This window comes from Agelaius phoeniceus, chromosome 1, assembly GCF_051311805.1.
Source record: "Agelaius phoeniceus isolate bAgePho1 chromosome 1, bAgePho1.hap1, whole genome shotgun sequence".
Classification (NCBI taxonomy): Eukaryota; Metazoa; Chordata; class Aves; order Passeriformes; family Icteridae; genus Agelaius; species Agelaius phoeniceus.
Genome location: NC_135265.1, coordinates 110,484,146 through 110,507,931, shown reverse-complemented (window position 1 = coordinate 110,507,931; position 23,786 = coordinate 110,484,146). Strand labels below are relative to the sequence as shown.

At 41.3% G+C, this 23,786-nt stretch overlaps 2 protein-coding genes across 4 annotated transcripts in view; both read right to left on the bottom strand.

Moving 5' to 3' along the window:
* The window catches only part of MEP1B (meprin A subunit beta), a 35,686-nt gene extending 29,938 nt beyond the window's left edge, over nucleotides 1-5,748 (bottom strand). The window contains exon 1 of the mRNA XM_077192036.1: nucleotides 5,407-5,748. Within this exon, the coding sequence (XP_077048151.1) occupies nucleotides 5,407-5,748 (342 nt within the window). The remainder of the gene's footprint in view (nucleotides 1-5,406) is intronic.
* A 3,128-nt stretch (nucleotides 5,749-8,876) lies between these two features.
* RNF138 (ring finger protein 138) lies at nucleotides 8,877-20,548 on the bottom strand. Of its 3 annotated transcripts, XM_077185178.1 has the most exons (8): nucleotides 19,989-20,547; nucleotides 19,665-19,811; nucleotides 18,956-19,121; nucleotides 17,343-17,458; nucleotides 14,553-14,621; nucleotides 13,958-14,063; nucleotides 13,097-13,204; nucleotides 8,877-11,710 (listed from the first exon to the last, which is right to left on the bottom strand). In XM_077185178.1, the coding sequence occupies exons 2-8, from the start codon at nucleotides 19,700-19,702 to the stop codon at nucleotides 11,642-11,644; spliced, it is 672 nt and encodes a 223-aa protein (XP_077041293.1). In that variant the 5' UTR covers nucleotides 19,703-19,811; nucleotides 19,989-20,547; the 3' UTR covers nucleotides 8,877-11,641. The 3 variants fall into 3 exon arrangements, with proteins under 3 accessions (XP_077041293.1, XP_054491011.1, XP_054491003.1); XM_054635036.2 differs by lacking the exon at nucleotides 19,665-19,811 and having other exon boundaries at nucleotides 14,553-14,618; nucleotides 19,989-20,548; XM_054635028.2 differs by lacking the exon at nucleotides 19,665-19,811 and having other exon boundaries at nucleotides 19,989-20,546.
* Between the last annotated feature and the right edge of the window lie 3,238 nt (nucleotides 20,549-23,786).

Here is a 23,786-nt window from a genome sequence, read left to right as displayed (position 1 = left end):
TCTTATTCTGTGTGTATACAGAATTTAACACTACAAATCCACTTGCTACCAAGGCAGGGTTGAAAGCAAAATATAAGAAACACTTGCTTGGAACAAATCATGAATAGTTGCTCGGATTTCTGCATCTCTTCCTGGAATCTTAATTCTGGCCTGTGGCCACCACGTGGTGTCAAAAGCCCAGTCAGCGGGTTTTTTTCTATTCCCAGCACTTCCCCAGGGGTTCCATTCCCCAAGATTACCTAGCTGCTGCGTTTTTTCAATTATCTCATCCAGAGGATTTCCTGTTTCATTAATCAAAAGGATCTTTATTGCATTTTATATGTTGAGGGAGCAGTCTTAATCAGTCTATTTCTCATGGTAACAAGCGGGGATTTCGCATCAGCGTGTCAGTGTCCCCAGTAAAAACCACCGCTTGCATTCCTTCTCCCTTCATTCACTGTATATAATCTCCCAAGGTATACACACACACTCAGACCCTGGTTATGCATTTTCTGTGGGGTATTTAATACTACAACCCTGAGTAGCCGTGGCTAGCAAATTAGTATCCTGTGCATAAGTTTAAAATGCATTCTCTTTAAAAGAAATTTGGGCTTAGCACCAAGAATTTCTTTCGATCTCCAGCATCCAAGGTTATGAACAAGAGTTAGAGATTGCTTAAAGAATCATCAGCAAGGGTATCAGCAAAAACTAGATTTAATAGTAAGTGACAGCATGACAAGGTTTATTGACAAGATTCACTCTACTACTTACAGAACAGTTAAGGCACCCCAAGTTAAAACAAGCAACAACAAAGCCAAATAAAAGCCAATCAAAACAGAATTGAACAAGAAACTGTGTGTGTGTGTGTGTGTGTGTGTGTGTGTGTGAGACAAAAGGACAGTGAAGCAAGGATAAAAAGGAATATGGCTTAAAAGCTTAATATCACTTAACAGTACTTTAACTTATACTTTAAACTTAAAAATTTAGCAAAGGAACAACACTTAACTTATGATTAACTTAACTTATAACTTAAGTTATACCTCAACTGTAACCATTTAACAGAAGAATCACACTTAACAGCATTTAAACTAACTTATAATTTAAAGCTTAACCTTACTTACAGGCCTAGATTACTGAGATCTCAGATTGCAGTGCAGCAGCAGCAGCTACAAACACTTGCCTTTGCAACATTATATTGGCCCTCAGCTGTTGTATGCCCTTGTCTTTTTTGTCTGTTTTTCAAGCTCTGTATTCTTTCCAACTGCAACTTTGTGTGCAAATAACAGACATTCAGCCATGCATCCAGCATGAAAAAGCCACTCTTTAGAGCATTTTTGAGGAGATTTGCACAAACTTTCTCCAATATTTCAACACTCCCGTGGCATCTTTAGCCTCCCATGGCTTGGGGTCCATATTGTACAAATTCCTAGCTTGTCCCACAGTGTGCTCCAGAGTTCCAGTGTCCACCCCAGATTCTCCACTGGTGGAGCCACAAATGCAAAGGACTAAGAGTTCTTCCAAGTGGAATCTGAAATGTACTTGAACTGTGTTTACAATACACCATGCAACCACATGTGTCTGACAGTGATTACTTTGGACACAGAAAAACATTACTAAGTTCCCACACACAGCTGGGTACTCAGACTAAGTCTTGACCTCCCATAGACTGTACACAACATGGAACAGTGTCTCTCAGTACAGCTATGCATTCCACTTTCTTGGTGCAACCACGTGCCCCACTGCCCAAGCCCTGTCCTTTCTTTACATCACTTTTTGTTCTCTGGGCATCCTCATTGCTATTAATGTTACAGGTTCTGGAGGATGCCCATGCACAAAAACCCCTGAAACCCAACTCAGATTGCAAAGCAGATTTTTTTTAATTTTTTTTTTTTATTACACACGATACCAAATAATACATACCAACCCCTGGATTTTTTGGAAAGCCACTGAGCAGGAGAAGGAGATGGAGCATGGTGCTCAGGTGGGAGGGGCAGGCAGGCACTGCACCTTCAAGAAGTCCCCTGGATCAAAATGCATGCATCTTGTCCTCTTCAGCCTGTCCACCCCAGAACCACACCTCATATCTCCTCCTCTTGGAGTGGAATTTTTCCAGTTACGACATCATCTCACACTTGGCCAGAGTATGAGATGAGGCCACAACAGCTCATGATACCACCTCCATGCTAACAACAGCTCCATTGTATATTGCTCTTCTTTCACAGGTTATGTTCCCATCAATTGACCAAATACATTGTTTCTCTTAAGGGTCAAATTCCCACCAGTTGAACAATAAGGTTTTCTTCATTGTCTTTTCTTCATTGTCGTATCTTGTCAAAACTGGTCAAAACTGATCAAAACTGAAAAACTGTATCCATTGTTTCTTGATTATAGTAGCATAAGAGGGCTTTCCGTAGAGGGTGAACTCAACAGAAATAGCACAATTTTGGTCTTACTATTTGATTTTGAAAGAAAGCCTAACACTCTGCTTTTCTGCTCCCCTTTTAATGGAAATAATCACTACAATTGCTCTCTGTTCCCCATCCCCAATTCTAAGATGTATCAACCACTACCAGGAGCTTGCACCAAATTCTTGTCAATAGTAGGTAGAGGGATGAAGGGTTATATGAACCTCCATGTCATGATCAATGCTGCTTTCAGGACTGGCTAAAAAGTAAGTTACCTAAAGAAAATATGAGCAGGTGTGAGAATTGGCATATAGTGACACCAAAGAGAGAAGGCACAAAAGTTATATGGTAACACACATTGCTGTTTCATTAAATTAACTCAGAGTTTTGACACCTCAACGGGTCATCTGGTAAAATAAAACAGGATGCAATGGTAAAATAAATTCCCTATTAATTGCAGAACATCAGGACCTTTAAGATAGAAGCTCCTAGCAGAAAATTCTGTGTCACCCAGTAAGTAGCTAAAATAGGGTTTTGAGCCTATTTTATGTTGAGATGAAAGTAATTCATATAGGGGCAGTCTTCAGGAAGCAATTTTCTGTCTAACCATGGAAGATCTTTTCAACAGACCTTATCTGCTTTTGTGAGCATGTTCTCTACAATGACAAACATCTTTCCTTATTACTAACTTATTGTCTGTGTTCAGGCAATATACCTACCCCTTATTTTTCTTCAGGGTTTTCCTAGAGAACTTGCATTTTTCTTACCAGATGAATACAACCATATGACACTGCCAAGACTGAGGTCCAGAATAAGAAATAACTGAGTATTACTTCAGATTAATTAATAAAGAGTAGTGCAATTTACTTGAATAGACAGTGTGCATTTTCAGAAGAACAAAAAGAATGGCAGTCTCAGATTAAGTCTTTGTTCCACAGCTACCAGGGCATATATGTTGAGGTCAAGGTAGCTCAGTTTACAAGCTGCAGATTGAGATGCCTGAGAGTCTTGTGAATGATCAGGCTGAGAAGTTTCCTTAACATATGACAGCCAGAATAATGCATGTCCTTTCTTGACACAGTCAGGGATCTGTGGAATTCAAGAATGCTATTTCCACTAACATTTTGATCTGCAGGTAGACCACCAGTATGCTGCTTGCAAGCTCTGAGTTTGAAGAAAAATAAAAACATTAAATGCAAAGGAGAATGAACAGGTCTTTAACTGGTCGATTGCTTTTTCCTTTCTTGCAATTCTTTGCCTCCAACATGTTTCACAACTGTTACGAGTGCTAAGATATCTAATGAGCCCTGAGTAACTATAAGAGACACCTGCAAAATCTGAGCTTTTGCCAGTCAATTACATTTCTTTCCCCACAGACTCTGATGCTCTCATGCTGCTAGGAGAAACAAGGAAAATTAAAGACATCAGAACTTGCTGTGGAGCTTGCTGCTGATCTATTGCAAGTGACTGCCTGGATCTCCTGCTGAGCTTACTTTGCAAGCACCAGAGCAATGGAGAGCATCCCAGAGCAGACTGCATGTTCCCTGGGACAGGCCTCATGGCATCTTGCTTTCCTAGTGGCACTGTTGTAGGTGGGCTCTTCTACAACACAGCAATAAAGATACTGCAGTGCTTTTCCCCTGCCTTGCTGCAGAAGAAGGAACATTCATCAGGCATCATCCAATGCAGATGGGAGGCATCACCTGTTTTACTCCTCTTTGTAAAGCTACTAAACTTTGTAATAATCTGGGAAGAGACAGTAATGGAGGCAGAGACATTGGGGAAAATGAGTGGAGGAGAGAAAGAATGCTCTTTTAAAAGCCAAAGGAACTTAATTGCAAAACACAATTTCTGCTAACTACCGAGAACCATAAACCCATGTAAAATTAGCTCCATGCATATAGTGATTTTTTAGAATTTCTGGTAGGTAGTTTCATATTTGAATAGTTTCATTAATCTTCTGTAAGGCAGCAGACATGCTTTGGTAATTTTGCCATCTGTATACTGCTCAGCAAACAATGGTGATTCACGACTGCTCGTTGACATTTGGGTGGATACCTGTCTGATGGCAAGTTTCAGTGTCAGCTTCAAGTGATATGGATTCATTACATAACATGAAAAGTGCTGGTTTGCAGAACACATGTCCCACTCACAGCAGTGCTTATAGTTCAAATGTGAAAAGAACAGGAGGATGCTTAGATGGTCTATTACTCTAAGATAGTGGATTGTCCCTTGCCCTGTCTCAAGCTTCCTGCGTTATCTTGCACAAATTGGGTTCACTTCTTAGGTTAACCTCCCAAACAGAGATACTATGGCAGTGTTATCTCCTTGGCTGATGAGGCAAAAAGCAGCAATGAAGATAAGAGTTGTCAGATAAACCTGCAAGATAACAGACCCTTGATCAAATCCAGAATGCTACAAGTTCAACACCTAAATATTTCAAGTTAGGAAGCTCCAGTGTTTACAAACCTAGCAATTTTCATGTGGGATGTAATGAAAAAAAGTGAAAATTACACCAGATATCAAATACAAGTGTTCCAACTGCTTGCAGAGGAGCAAACAAGGCAGGTTTGCTTTCATTAAGAGTTTATCAAGAAAATGAAGCAGACCTTCAGCTTCCTCCCACTGCTTAGCTACAGGTAAATTAAAAAGCAAATGGCAGAAACTTGGGTATAACATTGCACACCTTCCTGCCCGCTGCCACTTTAGACCTACTTAAACCATCATTTTTTGTATGTGTAAGAAAACAGTATTTCATAAATTAAAAAACTATTCAATAACTACAGGATTACACCTTCCTCCCTCTCCCAGGGTGCTGAATCATGTCTGACATGTTTTTACACAAACACATTTCACGCTAAATATGAATCAGATCACCGTGTGAAACGAACTGTCGCTGCTCAGCAGCCACTCAAGGGGCTGGCCACTGTCGTGCCACTGCAGAAACACGCTGCAGGGACACTTCATTCTTTCTCACATGAGGCAACATAAGCCTTAGCTGCTACAATTCCTCCCTTCGTACCAGAGGGCTGTCCCAGCCCCAGACTATTGGGAGCGCTAAGAAGGGATAAGGCAGCACACCTGGACGGGGCACCCGGCAGACCTCACAGCAGCGCGGCGATGGGATCAGCGAGGGCGATGATAAGTGTGCAGCCTCACAAAGGCAGAAGTCAGGACTGAGCACTAGCCCCTTGTCACTGTCACTGTCACAGAATGCATCAGTCCCCAGCTGCCCCCGTGTGCCTCCTGCCTGCACTACAGCGCCCGGGCTCGAGAGGACTCTGCAGAACGCCCTTGGGCAAGGAGGGGTCTTGCGAGAACGTGTCACATTTAATGCTCGCTGGTGAACAGGGGAGCGCTCCATTCTTCCCAGACTGGAGGCCAGGGGGCAACGCTGCGTACTTGCCACACATGATAAAACAACATACGTAAACCTATAATTTTAAGGTTTTAAAGTAAGTTGAAAGTATTCTTTCTGTAGAATGGAATGACCCCAGCCAGTCTCTTAACCCCCCCCCCCCCCCCCACCAAAAGCCATAAAAAATTAATTGCATTTTATGAAGCATCAGGAGAGAAATTCCCTATCTAATAGTGTTTTGGAGTACAACTACTTATTGAATTATCACCCTTAAATACTTATTTAGAGAGTACCCAAAAATACTCAGTGCCCTCTGGTGGTTTGAATTATGAAAGACAAAAAAAAAAAAAAAAAAAAATAAAAAACAAACTACTCAAGTTTGATCAGTCTCACAACTAAGGTGGCACATGAATCTCACCTTCTATGGCAGTAGGGCCACAGCAGTTACCCTCGGAAAAAAACATCCCACACTCTTCAGTCCATACCGGCAAAACCAGAGAACCTAACACAAGGATTTCTGGGCAAAAAAGGGTGCTATTACCATCAAAGAACTGGGCTTTGTGAAAAGGTTTTGATTTTCAACCTGATCCTAATCTCTCCAATCCTAAACCAGATACTCCCCCTACAGAAATCAACAAAGGAAACGCCTTAAAATGTGTTCAAACGCAACAAAATCTATCTGCTAAGACTTTCCCATTCTTCCCAAGTGCAAACACATTCTGAGAAACATAAACTCCTCCAGCCATAGAAGTAAACATGCCTGGAGAACTCCATAAATTATTGGTACTAAGCTTCTTAGTTACTGTATTTACCCCTGTGGCCCACACCAGCCCCATATTAAGGGCACAGCTAGAGGAGTTTATAAAACATACAGAATATGAAACAATAATTAGTAGCCAAGTAATATAATCATAGCAATTTAATTGATGACTACTTTAGAAGAGAGAAAAGGGAGTGGGAGGGAAATGGGTAGTGTATATTTATGAGAACTGCTGTAGGGAAATGCACATAGAGGAAACCAGGTGGTGAGACACTGGAAGAGGTTACCTAAAAAAGCTGTGGGTGCCCCAGCTCTGGAAGTGTTCAAGGCCAGGCTGGACGGGGCTTTGAGCAACCTGGTCCAGTGGAAGGTGTCCCTGCTTTTGGCAGGGGGTTGGAATGAGATTATCTTTAAGGTTCATTCTAACCCAAGCCATTCAGTGAAAAAATGAGTGACAGAAACACAACAGTAGGAAAAGAATGTAAAGTAATAGTGAGAAGCAGTTTTCTCAGTGACTACACATCCTCGTAAGATTAAGCAATTTCATAAAAACAGTATTCTGTCTCTAAGCCCTGGGAAATAACCCACAGCTTCACAGAACTGAGGAATGCCTCTAAATATATACAGAGTACTTTAAGGCACAGATTTGAAATATAATTAAATGCTACTTCACAGAATGCATTCGGCAGTGATGGCTCCTCCCTCCCTCCTTGCCCTCAATTTCCTAACAATAATGTAAGTTGTGGTGAGGCAATAACTGTAAAATTCTTTTTTTTAGCTCTTTCCTGATCATGTCCACAAAAATGTAACAGATAAAATAAGGCTGGTTAGAGCTGGAAAATTAAGAGGTGAAAACTGGTCCTTCCCAAAGCAGACCTAAAGCTAGAGAAATATAAGAAACAGTACAGACCTACTCTACTCATGAGAAAAAAAAACCAAACAAACAAAAAAAAAACAAAAAAAAACAAAAAAACAAACCAAAAACCCATGCTTTGACCCTAGTAAGTCTGCAATTCCCTGGGAAGTATAAGTTTTAACATTATTGAAATGCCTCATTACAGACACCAGCCACAACAGGAAACAAAAGAACATGATTTCTGGAGCAAATGTACACTGCATGGAGAACAGACTATGTAGTTTTTGTGCCCTTTTATTGCTTGTTTCTCCAATTCTAAAAGAAACCTGAAGATGCCTCCATCAGACATTCTTGTGGCTCTTCTGTCTTGCAACAAAGCAGCCTTAAAGGATGCCAGGTTAAGTAGTCATTTCACAAATGTGCACTTTACCACTGTCCCATCCTCTAACAGTGTTCATGAGTTCATGTGTCTGTTTCTGCATAAAACAAAGGATATAAAAGAATACACCATTCACTCTTTTTTAGCAGAGTCACAGACACTCATTCAAATCTCACCAGACTCAAAAGTCAAATCTAAAAGAGAGGGACCCAGAAATGCTTCCCAAACATAGAAAGCCTTCTAGTCCCAACTACCTGTCCCAACTATCTGTCAGAATAACCAGGATGCACAAAGATCCCCCTCTCTCCCTGGGAACAAGGCCCTGGCTTTAGGCTAGAGAACCAAGGGCAGTTTTACAGAGCTCAAGTATCCTATAACCAAGATACTGCCCATGAAAATTAAACACATCACATGCATTCTCTCTAAGTAGTGAAATATGAATTGCTGTAATAAAATCAAATCAAATGAAATCTCTAACAAAGGGCTAATTAAGAGATTCAGGAGATACAGAGGTTTACTTAGAGATCAGAAAATTAGATTATATGGGGAAAGAATAAATTAATAAAAAGGAAATTTACATAGTTTTGTTACATTTCTGTCATTTAAATGCACACATTAAGTCAATTTTATTACTGTATCTGCGTGTCCTTAGAATGCAGAAGCACAAGCAAAAACAATTTTTTTTCAGCACAACAACAAAGGGCAGAAGGAAAAATCATCTAGCTGCCATTTTGCTGGTTAAAACTTGTAAGCAGCCCAAATTTACTGGTAATTCTTTCTTCAGAAAAGCATTAAATCTTCTCAGAAAACCTTTAAATAACAAGGTTCGTTCATGACCCCAATACCTCTTTCTGTCTCCTTTTAGAATGGTATTTCTCTATTTACATTACATGGAACAGCAACAAACAAACATGGAAACAGGAAAATATGCACAAACCAGATTTGGGCCAACCCATAATCTTTTCTGCTTGCTGGAAATACCCAAGGTATGATTTAAGGTGTCTTGTCTCAGCTCACAGATGCATCACCAGTCACATCTCATCATTCCAGCAGCACACACACTGTTTGAATAACTCAAAGTGTGAAGACATACACTGATCATATATTTAAGTTTTAGAAAGCATCTGAAAAGGAAGAAGTAGCACCAAGGGAACTGATCATCTTTATTATGCAACAAAAAGACAAATAGAAAATAAAATACTTTAATAGGAAAAAAACCCAGAAGGTACAATTCAAACATAACATATTGAAACTATATATAATGCAACATGAACATGAAAACATTGTTAAGAAGCAATCTTCTAGTAAAAATTTCATGTTTTGGGCATCACCCATCACAAATACACAGCTTTTTGAGCATGTCTGAGTTTCAGTGAGAAAGATCATGACCAGCAGCAACATATTCAAATAATTTAATTTTCATTAAACGTTTACCTAGTGAATGTACTGGATGCAATCTCTTAATATTAAAAGTACAAAATCTTAAGCAAGGCAGCACCTGCCAATACAGATTTTAAATAAAGAGGATAAACATTTTGAAAGGGTTTTTTGTATTGCATTAATACACACTTGTTGCTTTAAAATGTGTACTCAAGTCTCTCAACATTTAAACATTACTAAAATGCTCAGAACTATGCATCAAGTGACAACTATTTATTGCTATAGAAAACATTGTTTCCCAGAGTTTTAAAACAGATGTCATCTCACTCGTAATTCCCAAGATATATTCAAGTAGTAGAAATAACTAGTTCCAGCGTCCATGAGGCATTCAGAATCTGTATTGGCTGTAGGCATTTATTGCCAGATCATATAAACATTTTGTTGAATCTAAAAAAGTTCACTAGACTTACATCTAACTGTTAAACTCCATAGGAAATGTATGCAGTAATAAATCACCATAGTATGTGGTTTTATTTTAAAAAGGTAAAACTTCATCATCGGGTACCTTGACATTCTTTTCTGTATAAGGGCACTATTTAATAGTTGGCTTTGCTGAGCAAATGTAAAAATCTACATTTTTTTCTGTTGGCTCAGTGAACCACTCCAAATCAATGTGGTCACACAAGCACTAGAGATGACAGACAAGTGAGAATACACAGACGTGTATGAGGGCAAACTGGAAATTGGAATACAAGTTCCAAGTGTGGTCTGCTGTCAAAATACTGTAGTGAGACAGTAACAAAATGCAAAAAATGTAGTTATAAAAAAGTATATAAGCTTCAAACAAAGTTTTTGAAAGAGACAGCTATTTCTGAAATAAACAACTTTCTCTGAATTTTAGCCAGCAATGCCTTTAGTAACGTTTTACACTCAAAATTAGAATAGAAAAGGCAAGTTAAAATGTATAGTGGGTTAGTTCCAACACTCAATAAATTAGAACTTTCAGTTCTGAAACACATTACATTGTAAAATGAGGCATTTCAACCTTACCAGTTTTGGAATATGAAATATCTCAGCATTTAAAGAATAATCAAAACCTCTGTTTGGAGAGGAACAGGGAGGCAGGGCACAAGAAGCAGACTGTACTTTGGCAGCACAACTGATATTATGACACATAAAGCACCATCTAGACTAAAACAAATTACTGTTTTCCACCACATATGCAATGCTCATTAATAACAATAGCTTGACAATGGGTGATGGAAACACAGAATGCAGTTAGTCCTAACAGGTGTATGTTCAGGACACTCTCTATTTAATAAACACCAAAATGTATGCTGTGCAGCCTTCTTTCCCCTTGTCCCTTTTAATATAATATAAAGGATCTTAAAGTTTTTACAAATGGATTTTCCATCTAAATGCAAAATTCCATTATTTGTATTTTCTCCAATTTTAACAAGGTTCTTGCTGGGAAGGTGGAAATCTAGAACAGGAACTCTTAAAGTATGTTGGTCACTATTTTAGATTAAGTTCTTTTCTTCTCAACGGTTTTTTGAAGCCTTTGGGTGCAGGAGATGTACAAATTTTAAACGGCTTTACAAAAATAAAAGGTTTTTGTAGGTGTGAAGCCGGTTTAGTTATTTAGCTACACAGCCTTCCATGAAAGACAGGACAGACCAAAACTTCAATTCCAAATGCAAAACTAGAAGTTCTTAAAAAGCTCCAGCAAGACCTGGTCACAGGCATAGGCCAATAAAGTATACCTTTTGCATGTCATCTTGAATTGCTCAGAAAATATGTAATCTTCCTTAGGAGTATAGATAATAGCCTCATCACATTAGTAAGCAAGCATCCTATTTTAGTTATTCCCAAAGAGGAAAAAATAGATTTAGTTATTCCTAGGCAATGGCATCATTCTTTCTCAATGAAAGGTGAAAAAAAAGCTCTGCTCTGCATTGTTGATCAGTAGAAAAGAATTTTTTAATATTTTAAGCTGTTGTTATTTTCAGTCACATAGCAATAGTAAAAAACAAATCACAATATCAAAATAAAATTAGTCCTCGGCAGGACAAATGCCTGTCCTTGGCAGGAAGAGAAAAAAAATAAATTATCATCTCATAAGATACCTTAGAAGACAGCTGAACTTGAAGAAACCCAACAGTGCAACAGAGCATCACTGCATGTCTTTCTAAAGATACTTTCAAAGTAGGTTTTGGTGAATTAAAACATCCTACATTAATCATATGAACATGTAGTTAACAGAGTAGTAAAAGTTAGAGAAAATCAAGACAAGAGTGAGAAGTTCCAAAAATGTCCCTACTTCCATAGGGGCAGAACCCAGTCAAGATGTCAAGCCTGAGTTTCAGCAAAATCATTTATCAGAAGTCCTTATGAGTGGGAAAAGAAGCTTAGCCCAAAAAGTGGGTACTGAAAAACATTTTTATTAATATACCCTTTGGATCACCAACAGAATAAAGTAATTTTTCTTTCAGATAATCAGTACGAAGATGAGGAGGGCTCTACTTTAAAAGTTCACATGACAGGATTCTTGAACTGCATTTTGGTATTGGGCTTCTTCATCAAGCTGAAGATTCTAAACAAAATGAAAACATCATCAAAATGGACAAATACTCAACATGTAGCATAGTCATTAGTTTAATCATTAATCTGCTATGTTATTACATAGGAAATGGCACCTAGACAAAGACTCTATGCTACTAGATCATTGTTTATATTGCACAGAATCTTTTTCTTGAACCAAGTACTGAGAGACATATGAGACAGGAGAAGAATCACTAGAGTGGGACAAGGCTCATTAAGCAGAAGGGCCCATCTTCTCTCCCTGGCTCAACTGCATTACAGAACAGCCAGCTCAGGAAAGCTGACTGTGTCACACAATCCTTTTAACAGGGCTTCTAACCAGCCACAACATCTTCCATTAATAAAAACAAAATGGCATCCCCAGACAACAGTAATCATAGATTGTTGAGAATACATTGCCTCAAATGGGAAAGCAAACACAAAACACAAAAAGTCTACTACTTTTTGCAGGAATATCCTCCAGGTTCTTAATATGCCAGAGTGATGAATCTTGTAAGTGCTATTCTGGCAGTTTCCCCAAATCAGAATTCCTATCACCAGTTTTAGGTCATCATACATGCACTCATAGTGAAGAGCCCAATCCCCCCTATCAAACCCTAGCTCTTCAGGCCTTTATCACAGCTCACTCAGCTCAAAGGACAAGATACATAATCTTTGCCATCCTGACCCAGTGAGGCTGCCTGTGACTCAAATACTATACCTGTTGCACACCCCAAAGACTGTCAAACTGTAGAAAAAGCCACAAACTCTCCAGCTCTCTGATCCCACATGCAGAACACAAATGGTTGGCTTGATTTACGAATCAGCTACTGACTACGTCTGTTTATGTAGTTCTCCATCTACTTAAGGTCATTTACTCAAAGAGAGCCTGAAAAGAGGCAACCTAAACACTGATTAAGTGACACATCTCTTTTTCAGTCTCTCTCACAACATACAGGAAGAGCAGCTGTAGCAGCAATACCAGCTAGTCAAGCTGCACATTAAGTCCTGAGTATATAACTTCACAATTTCTGCATTAAAAGGTCAATAATGTCCATAAAAAAGAGTAGCATCTATTTTATTTCCCCCAGAAACAGCAGTAATAAACTGTTCTAATAAACAGAATAAAAGCAATAAATAGTTCAGATTGAGAACACTAAGCCAAAGACTTAACTCATCAGCTTGGAGCAGTTTGACTACTGACAACACCTATTCCCAGTAGCACTTCATATTGATAACAAACAAACAGGTCTGCTTCTGAGTTCCATAAAGAACAGGAACATAGCATGTCCAGAGCACATGTTAGGTACAAAATTTTTATTTGGCATTTTGATTTTTAGGAAAAAAGTTACCATTTATTCCATTTATACCATTTATTATCAAAGAAGAAAAAGCTTACCACAAATTCTCCATAGTCAAACCGGTGTCTTAGATTTAGATGGCTAACAAGATTTCTAGTAACCTGGTTAGTATCTGCCCAAGGAAGAGATACACAAATAGGACAGATCTGAATTTGGAGGGGGAAAAGAAGAGACAGAATGAAAAAAAAAAGTTATTGGCAATACAGAATGCATTAAAGACATGTTCTACTGGAATAACTAGTCTATTACTCATCCACTATCAAAATACAGTAAGACATTAACATCAAATCATTCTGCTAAGTGTGCTTTTCCTCAATTGTGTAACATTCAAAAACTACATTTCAACTTGGTCGATTTCTATCATATCTGTCTGAGTTAATTTTGAAAAGAAAGTGCCTACTGCATCCTACTTACTGTTTGGGTTTTCATAAAATTGAGATGATCAATTAGGCCAAAAGGAAAAATAACCACTCTATACAGATGAAAATAATAGAAAACCAAACAGATTTTTCTTTTTCAGACCCTTTGGTTACCATGGATTACTTTTAAAGTAACTGTATGTTTCACATGAAACATTAGTTACGTTACAAATGGGATTCTATAATCCTGAACTACCAAATAAACAAGAGTTAAGCATCAGGCTCAAAAACTGAGCCTGTTTCACACCAAGATAAGTGAGACAACTAACTCAGAAATATCTTAGAATCAGCAGGCTGGACATGAAACGTTTTCACATCAAAGTCACTCCTCAATTTAAATGCACTACATGAAGTGTATTGTCTGCCTTTCTCAAACCACAGTGATTGTTACAGATATAGAGTAGCGACTGCACAGTTAAAATTGTCCACATAATTACAATGAAAGTAGCTTAAGAAAGACACATAAGCAGCTCTACTTACCACAGGAACGATCTGATAAAGATGTCTATTATTACAGTGATCCAGCAAACGCTGTCTGGTAAAATTGGCCTCCTGACACAGGGGGCATTTGAAGGTTGGGTGTCCACTGTAAACAGAAATACAAGAGCATTAAACAGAAAAAAAAGTTTCAGAAGAAGTGTTAAGAAAGCATATGAATGAAGCTATCATTGTTTTCCCTTGCTTTGATTAGCAACAAAAAACCCCCCACACCCCCACTGACATATTAGCAGATCTAAAGGTGTCCCAGTGCTACTACCACCTTGCAATTTTGAATTTACTAATTGTAAATTAGCATGCCTAAATGCACTCTTCTGAGACTTGGGCTTCTTTTGTTCCCACTGCAGCTACACCTGGGTTTTGCTTTCTTGTAACACCTTTCAAATCCTTCAGGAAAGTACTAAAATACCCAAATTCTAACAGATACTAGTGTACAAGAAACTACAGGATTCTATAAATACAGCTCCTGGTGCTTTTGTGTGGGGTTTTTGTGTTTTGGTTTTTGCATTAGCAGAAGTTTTCACTGCAACTATCAGAATCTATTTTAATAACAACTATAGACAAGTGAGCAACCTACCTTGTTTCTCCTTGAAGTATTTGATTATTTGCCATCTCGCCAGTATCAGGTATAGCATCACTCCTGCTACTTTAAATGAAAGAAAAAAAATAAACTTGAGATTATTTTACTCAACTATCAACATTTTAAAAGTTTAACAGTAACAGAGATGGAGGGGAATATACATTAAGTCCCATGAATGTCAAGGCAACATACAATGGTACACGTCCTAACCCTCACAACTTTTCCTTTGGATCAAGGTATTCCCAGAACTGAACACAGAATCATCAAGGCTGAAAGAAACCTTCCAAGATTATCTGTTCAACTATCAACCCAGCACCACCATAATCACCCCTAAATCATATCCCCAAGTGCTACATCCAGACACCTCTTGAACATCTCCAGAGACAGTGACTCAATCACCACCTTGGGCAATTTATCCCAATGCCTGACCACACTTTCAGTAAAAAAAAATTTATACTATCTAATCTGAACCTCCCCATGTGCAACTTAAATGGTGAGGCCATTTCACCTCATTCTTTCACTTCAAGACATGGCAGAAGAAACTCACCCTCACCTCACTACAACCACCTTTCAGGTAACTGCAGCAATGAAGTCTTCCCTGAGCCTCCTTTTCTCCAGGATAAACAACCCCAGCTGGCCTCAGCCACTCACCACAGGACTTGTGCTCCATTGCCCTTCTCTGAACTCACTCCAGCACCTCCATGTTCTTCCTGGATTCAGGGGCCCAGAACTGAACATAGGATCCGAGGCGTGGCCTGACTGGTGCTGAGTACCAGGGGACAATCACTGCCCTTATCCTGCTGGCCACACAATTTCTGATGGAGGCCAGGATGCCACTGGTTCCAGCCTGTGGCACTGCCTGGGGTTGTTGTGACCCAGGTGCAGGACCTGGCATTTGGCCTTGTTGAACCTCACACCATTGGCCTCAGCCCATTGATCCAGCCTGTCCAGATCCCCATGCAGAGCCTTCCTGCCCTCCAGCAGACCAATACTCCCACCCACCTTGCTGTCATCTGCAAACTCACTGAGGGAGCACTCAATGCCCTCATCCAAATCATCAATAAAGGTATTAAACAGGAGTGGCCCCAAACTGAACCCTGGGGAGCACCACTGGTAACCAGAGGCCAACGGGATGTAACTGCATTCACCACCTCCCTCTGGGCTTGGCCATGCAGACAGTTTTTTTCACCCAGAGCACACCTGTCCAAGCCATAAGCTGCCAGCTTTCCTAGAAGACTACGGTGTGATGGGGTCAAATGTGTTCCTGAAGTCTAGACAGCATCCACAGTCGCTCCCCCATCTACTATGCAGGTCACTTTGTCACAGAAGGAGATGAGGTTGGTCAACCAGCACCTGACTTTTGTAAACTCATGTTGGCTAGGTCTGATTCCTGGGTAGCCCTGCACATGCCATGTGATGACACTCAGGATGATCTGCTCCATGACCTTCTCCAATATACCAAGGTCAGTGACAGGTCTGTAGTTCCCTGGATTACCCTTCTGACCCTTCTCATAGATGGGCATTACATTTGCTAATTTCCAACCAACTGGGACCTCTCTGGATAATTTAATTACCGTGGTGATGCTTGGTGGTATGCTACACAACTTCACAGGAAAATGATATATAATACAACAAACATTTAGTCAACAAGATTGGCAATGCAGGTGACAGCCAAGTATTATGAAATCATTATGAACTATATGAATGTGAGACAGGTAACAATTTCGAAGTTTTTTGACTTAGGAAGGGGTAAAAGGCCTTTAACTGCCATGTATTCACACAAATAATTTGCAACTTTCAACTACAACAAGATAAGTTTTCCTATGCTGAGCACAAAACAAACTTTTTTCCTAAAGGAAGGGTAAAGCAGAAGAACATTTTAGAAAGTAAATTTGACTGTATATGCACCTCTAGCTAAGCCAGAAGAAACTGTACAGACATGCTAAGAACATGAATATTTACAGTCACAAATACAGTAACGGTAAATTTTTTTATACTTCTGTGATATTACAATCACAGGTATTATATGTAGCAAACTGCATAAATAGTGATATCAGAATAACTTCAGTGAAACATTGCTGCAGCTAATTCCAGTAACAGCTTCAACTTTCAATAGACTGATGGGTTGAAAACCAAGCACAGAGAAGTTTAGACTGCTAAAAATAGAAAATCAATGGCAAAAAAAAGATACACATATAAAAAGATTTTCAAAAATAACCAAAAATTCCCAACCCCTACCATCAGTGAGAACATATGAAAAAAAGGTTAGCTTTACTGCCTGAAAACAAATGGCAAGTGTCATTTGATTTTATGGTGGGTAACACACTGGAATTCCTTATATTTTTCCTAAGAAATCTGTTCAAAATAAATTCAATCAGAAAGCAAAAGCTTGCACAGAGCAATGTTTTGAAACAGGATACCCACTTAAACAAACTTAGGAAAGGGGAGGGGGAATAAAAATAGACAGGAAGTTCTCCAGAGGTAAATATTATTAAATATGTTACAAAGTAAACTGCTCAAATGCTGTCAAGGCAAGGAAAGCAAACTACAAATATTAAATACTTTTCAGGAGAGTCTCTAGAAGACATTTCAAAGCCATCATGCAGAAAAGTTTTCTTCTGTCTGCTAAGAGTAGAGAAAAAGACCTGGAAAAACTCCTATTCTGAAGCATAAAATATGGATAATAATTAATGCAAAAAGAAGAAATGCCCTGGAAAAAAACACTCTCAATGTGGGGAGGGGGTGGGGAAAGAAGCTGCACTGTTACACATAGAACACCCTGATTACCTGTTCCCTGTTGCGTCTTGGGAAATCTGTAAGTTTGGCATAATTGAAGAAACACCATATTCATCCTGATACTTCTTACACGTTTTATAATGCTGTCTCATCCATGAAAATCTAACCTGAAAATAAAATCCCAAATTACTGAAATCATACTGAACAATCCAGGGGTAGATAGAAGGAAGAGATAATTCTGCCAACAGAAAACAATACATGCAGGAATTATTTAGACCTCATGTGCAGCAGAAACCAGAACTTGTGTCTCCCTTCTGAGCATGAACACTTTCTTCACCAACAGGACATCTCCACTTCCTCTCTCCTCAGAGCCAGTGTCACTCTGTGAGACTGGAGAGCATTGCCACTCAAACTGCTGGACATCTGAGAGCTCTCTCAGGGATAAAAGATGCAAGAAAACACCATTTAACTGAAACAAAGTCAATGGAACTACACCTCCCAGATCAAGGATCAATAGGTGATGAGCTAGAACAGAGAGTGGCTCTGAGGATGGCATAAGCACCACTGCTCCTTCAGTCTTCTCTGGCCTCCTGTTACTTCATGCAAGGAACATTTTCTTTTTGCATTAGGTGTGTTCGTTTACTCATTGGCAGGGGAGGGAAACAAATAGGTGAATGATCACCAACTTAAGGCTGCCTATTGACCTTTAATTCAAATTAAGAGAATGAGTTGCTTACATTTGCCAGAAGACAGCTGTGTTGGACATGCCCCTGAATTTCAGGTCCAACAGCACTGCCAGAAGGTGCTCACAGGTCTAGAGGCTGAACAAGATCGTATCTCACATGCCTGTGCCTAAATTCCATTAAAATTATTCTGTTTGGTTCTTCTGTCCAGTTTACCAACTTGCTATCAGTTTCTTTTTCCCCACTTTTCACCCCAATGAATCATGTGGAACAATGCAAGCAGCTGAGGGTTCCATTAGTGCTGATCTTCACATTGGCAGAAGTCCCAAGTGAAATGAAACCAACATAAAGACTACCTAGACTTGATGCATTTTGTTATAAACAAAAAGTATGGCAGCAATCCTGCATCTGTTTATATCAAAAGAGACATAACTTTTGGTTTCAGTGAGGGTCAAGATTTCACCCAGCGTTCCAAAAATAATGATTCCTTTAGAAAGGAAATGAAAGGAATGTAAAAGGACTGATGGGGAAGGAGGAAATTACATATGATTGATCATGTGGGCACTGCAACTAATCAACTCACATATTTCAGTTTTAAATTAAATTTCATAGCAGCTCAAAGCAGTTGCATTTCCATACTGAGAGTTTCTGAGGTTTTCCATATATCTGCAATTTTCATGTTCAGCTCCTTAACTTTCCTTTTGCCAGTTTTATAGCTATATCCATTTTTTCCATCTTTTCAGGGAAAAATTGGCACTCCACTTAAAATGCCTTTATTGACAAGTCAAGATGCTCTTTCAGTTTACACCTGTTGGCTACAGCTAGCAGGCACTGCATGCCCAGTATTTGCACAAGCCACACAAAGCTAAGTTCAAATTGCTATAGGCTCTTCAGCTCCAAGATGAGAATGACACATAGTAAAGGCGTGTCTGGACAAAACCACAAACAATTTATTCAACTTTTTTTAAAGTTTTACTCTACCTGCTTCTCACAGCATCTACAGCCCCCAGAAGCTTTCTTCATACTGTTTTCAACATCTAGAGCCCTTTTGGGATACGTTCTTTCTTTTTTAGTCACGCTCCCCCGGCAGAGAGGACAATGTGTTCCACTTTCCCTTATAGCTGTCAAGAAGCACTTCCTGCAAAACCTAAATTGAAAAGTTACCACAAACACAGGTTAGCAAAATATACAGAGTTGGATACTTTGTCCTTGAAGAGAGCTGGACGATTGTCAGGAAAAAAAAAAAGAGAAGTATCAGAGTAATAGTTTACCAAATACAAGTTTGACATTTAAAAGAAACAATGGTGCTTACGATGAAGTATATGGAAATCAGGGGAGCTTGGCAATGCACTCTAGATAAAACTCTTCTTATTTATTGACTGGCATTACCGAGCTGCATACCAGATTGATCACTAATGAGATATTAAATGGTGCAGCAAGCACGTGATTTTAGACAATCTTATCAGCGTAACTCCTGTTTATTGTCCTTAAGCGGAGCCAAAAACCACTGCAAAGCTTCATTCAGCACGCGTTTCCAGAGACCTCAGGTCACCAGCTTTTGCAGCCCTCCTTCCTTACGCACCAGCTGCCAAAGCTATTTTGCTTTTCTACAAAGTAGCACGTTGTAATCAAACGTCCCTCTGGAAAAAAAAATGCTGAATAGATGAACTGAAAAGAGAGAACAACTCACACTACCGTCCTTGTTCGAAAAGGAACGGGGAAAACCATGAAGTTAAAAACCGCGAGTCAGCTCAGACAGCACAGCACAACTCCCCCACCGCCGAGCAGGCACCCGGGGAGGTGGGGGGGCTCCTCCTAAGCCACCGGTCCTCGTCGGCTACAAAAGAAAGAGGCGAGGGGAGGCTGGAGCAGCACCGGGCTCGCATCCTCACCGCCAGCGTCTCCAGGCCGAGGGTCCGTGCGCCGGGAGCGGGGGGAGCCGAGGAGCACAAGGCGGAGAGCAGGAGGAATCGAGGAAAAGGCTTGGGAAGGGGCGGGGGGTCGGGATACCCACACGTGCTGGCAGTTGGCGGTCCTCACGGGCGTTTTGAACACCTCCTGGCACACCGGGCAGTAAAAATCATCCTCGTTGAAGCACGCCGGGGCCGCCGCGGCCCCCTCGGCCATGGCAACACGTACGGGCCTCTCCGCCAGGATCGGGGACGACGAACAAGCCCCGCCCTGGCGGGCCGAGGAGAGCCCGGCCCCGCTTCGCTCCCGGGAGGCGCTGCCGGGGGTCCGAGAGCGGATGGCTGGGGGCACCGGCGCCGGGTGGGATCCGGGCCGAGCTGCGGCGGGGCAGCGGAACGAGCCCGGCCTGCGCTCCGCCCGCCGCCCCTCGCGGCTCCGCCCGCCCGGCCCCGGCGGCCCCCGCCCCGCGCTCTACCTGGCGCTGCCCGGGGAGGAGGGACCCGGCAGCTCCGGCCGCGCTCCCGGCGGCACCCGGGGGGGCAGGGGCGGGGCCGGCGTTTCCATGGCGATCGCCTCCCGGCCCGGCGGGGCCGCTACGACACGGCCCCCGCTCCGCCCTGTCCGTGAGGCTTCCCCGCTCCGCTCCGCTCCGCCCCGCCCCCGCGCTGCGCCCGCCCCGCAGCCCTTCCGCGCAGCAGCGGCGCTCGGCAGCCTGCATGGTGGCAGCGCTCAGCCTTCGGGGTGTTTCTGGATGGAATCGTCCGGTCCCCTGTACTCGGCACCCGTCAGGCCGCACCTCGAATCTGTGTTCAGTTCTGGGGCCTTATCTAGGAAGGACACTGGGGTGCTGGAGCGAGTCCAGAGAAGGGCAGCAAAGCTGGTGAGGGGTCTGGAGCACCAGTGAGGAGCGGCTGAGGGAGCTGGGGTTGTTGATCCTGGAGAAAAGGATGCTCCTTATCGCTCTCCATCTGAAAGGAGGGTGTAGCCAGGTGGGGATCGGCCTCTTGTCCCGATTAACGAGTGACGTGACAAGAGGAATTAGCCTCAAGCTGTGCCAGAGGAGGTTTAGGTTGGACATCAGGAGGAATTTCTTCAGGGTGATTAAATACCGGAATGGGCCTCCCAGGGAGGTGATGGCAACAGCATTCCTGGAGATGTTTAAGAAAAGATGTGGCACTTAGTACTGTGCTATAGCTGATTTGGTGGTGTTCGGTCATAGATTGGATTTGATGATCTCAGAGGTCTTCTCCAACTCAACTGATGCTGGAATTCTGTGACCGGCACTAGCGGTGATTTTAAGGAGTAGTTTTAGTGGCATTACTGAGAGTTGGGGCAGGCCTTCTGAATGATCCTGAACAAGAAAAAAAAAAAAACCAAAAAAAATTTCTAAAATAAAAAAACAACCTTAATTCAGTGGTATGACTGTGTTTTTCAGAATAAGAACTTGAAAGAATATCTGCTCTATATTGATGCCAACAGACTTCTCCAGGCAGAGAAGACTTTGGAGAAACAGATTTGAAGATACTATATCAACAATATTAATTTGTGAAGGTTGTAAACATAATAAATCTAAGATTCAGACTAGGCCTGGTCTTTTTTTGCTCGGAGATTATAAAATAGTTTGGGTTGGGAGGGACTTCAAAGATAATCTAGTTCCATCTGCTCTGCTCTGAGCAGGGACACCTTTCACTAGTCCAGGTTACTCAGAGCTCCATCCAAACCTGGACTTGAACACTTCCACAACTCCTCCGGGCAACCTATTCCAGTGCCAGGACTGAGAGAAAATGGATCCTTCATCTTGATTCCCCTGTGTACTTGACTGCAGCTGTCTGTACCATAGTCAGATGTTCAGAGGAGATCTCTGGGTGGGGAGATCCCCCTCTCTCTCGGGCCTGCGGTTAGATTTTCGGGAAAAACAGAGTGCAAAACATTAAGAGCTGTGGTTCACATATGCTTTCAGACTCCAGCATTTCAAAACCAAATGAAAACCTAAATGCTTTAGACATCCATCAGAGCTGGTTCTTATAGCTGCTAGTGGTCAGCAGCAAGAGGCAATGCCCATGACACCATTGGGCTCTTGGTTTGGAGGGGAGAGGGACCTGCAGGGAATGAAGCTGAAGCTGAGGTCTCTTTTTAGTTGAGGATGAGAGAGATGAACCATCCTGTGATTCTGTGAAGGATGTTCTTGTTCAGTATCTGTCACAATGACTATTAGCTATTAATGTTAGTATCTTCCTAAGGAAGAACAGAGACAGCGCAACAAAAGCCAATCACTACCTGAATACCTTCTTATTAGACCACATGGAAAAAAAATTTGCATGCCTCTAAGTACCAAGAGTTCTGAAACTCTCAAGGGAAGCACTTCCAAAGCTTTTGGTCCAAAGTAAAATAAGTTGCCTGGGCTGGGATATTTGCTGCTTATACTTCAGGTTGGGAAAAAATCTGGCGGAAAAGGCAGAACTCCTTGGGCAGGGATCTCCCAGGGGAAGATATGCTTGGGATTTGAGATGCTGTGGTAAGTTGTCCTCTGCTAAGCCACACCCATGGCTGTGCTAGCTCAGGAGGTTACTGCTATCCTGCTCTCATCCTGCTGATAAGGGTTATCTGGGCTGTTCATAGGCCGGCAAACCCCCTACTGTTTAAAGTGATTGATTGTCTTCCATGGAATGGAGCAGGCAGCCAGACCAGTCAATCAGAGCGGGTGACCAGCAGCAGCTGGTGGCAGTAACCTCATCAGCACTGCAGGGACAGCCAGAAGAAGACACAGAGCTACACCTTAAGTGCTAAGTAGCCTGCTGACACAAGCTTCTTGTACATGCTTGTATCAGTGAGGATGACACCACACCTTCAGGGGCAACCTAGACAGGTTGTGACAGTACAGGAAAAGGAAAAATTACAGAAGCCTCAGTTGAGATGCTACACAACTGCCATTGGGGTACAGGCAGCATGGCCTTCAGCCTCAGCACATGGGAGGCCAGCAGAGATGGGTTTCCAAGTCTTTTATTCTCCTTGTATGACTTCATGGTCTTATGTATCAGTTTCTCAATCTTTAAAAAGGGAGCAGGTTTTAATCACCAAATAAGGCTGTTAGGAAGTTTAATTACTGCAGGTAAAAAAGGTTATGTCTTTTGAAGGCAGGTGTTAAACAAAAGCAAAGATTTATTACTAAAGCAACATGATAGATCCACTTGAACTTTCTTCAGGAGACCGCAGTATTTATTGATTAGTAGCTTTGGCAGGGGGAGAAATTGTGCAGGTGACTTCAGGGAAGTAAACTACAGGAAGGTGTCTGTGAAGGCATTCATGCTCTTGTTAACATTATTGTAAATCTTGATCCTTTAATAAAGCTGTGACCTTGGAGCTGACAACTGGTGCACTGTGGAGCAATACAGAGCATGGCACAAGCCTTGTAAATCCTTCGTAGTTTTTGCCATCACATAAACAACATGTAAAGAGAAATCAGGCAGCTGAAGTTTATGAAACACATTTATTTGAAGGAGAGCATTTTAAATCAGACTTTTTAGATGAAATTAAACCAATGGCCCTTCCAACTTTTTATTCCTTGTGATAAAATGTGTTTGTGAAATGAAATCTCAACAGTGAAAACTTTTAGAACTGCTTGTAAACTACTGTTTGCAGGGGTAAATTGCCACTCAAAAAGTACATTTTAGATCACCTTTGCACAACTATTGTACAACTTCATAGAAATATTTTTGTACAACTATTATTCTGCTGCTTTCTTGACAATGCTGGTGCAAGAACAGCGCATCTACTTGCCAGTATGAAAAATGCAGAGATTTGTTCTGTGGGAACAGTCAAAGATGGATGTGAGCAGAAGGGGAAAGAGACAAAGCTGTGTAACTGCAGAGAGGTCAAAAGGTGCCATGTGCAAGGGGAAGGA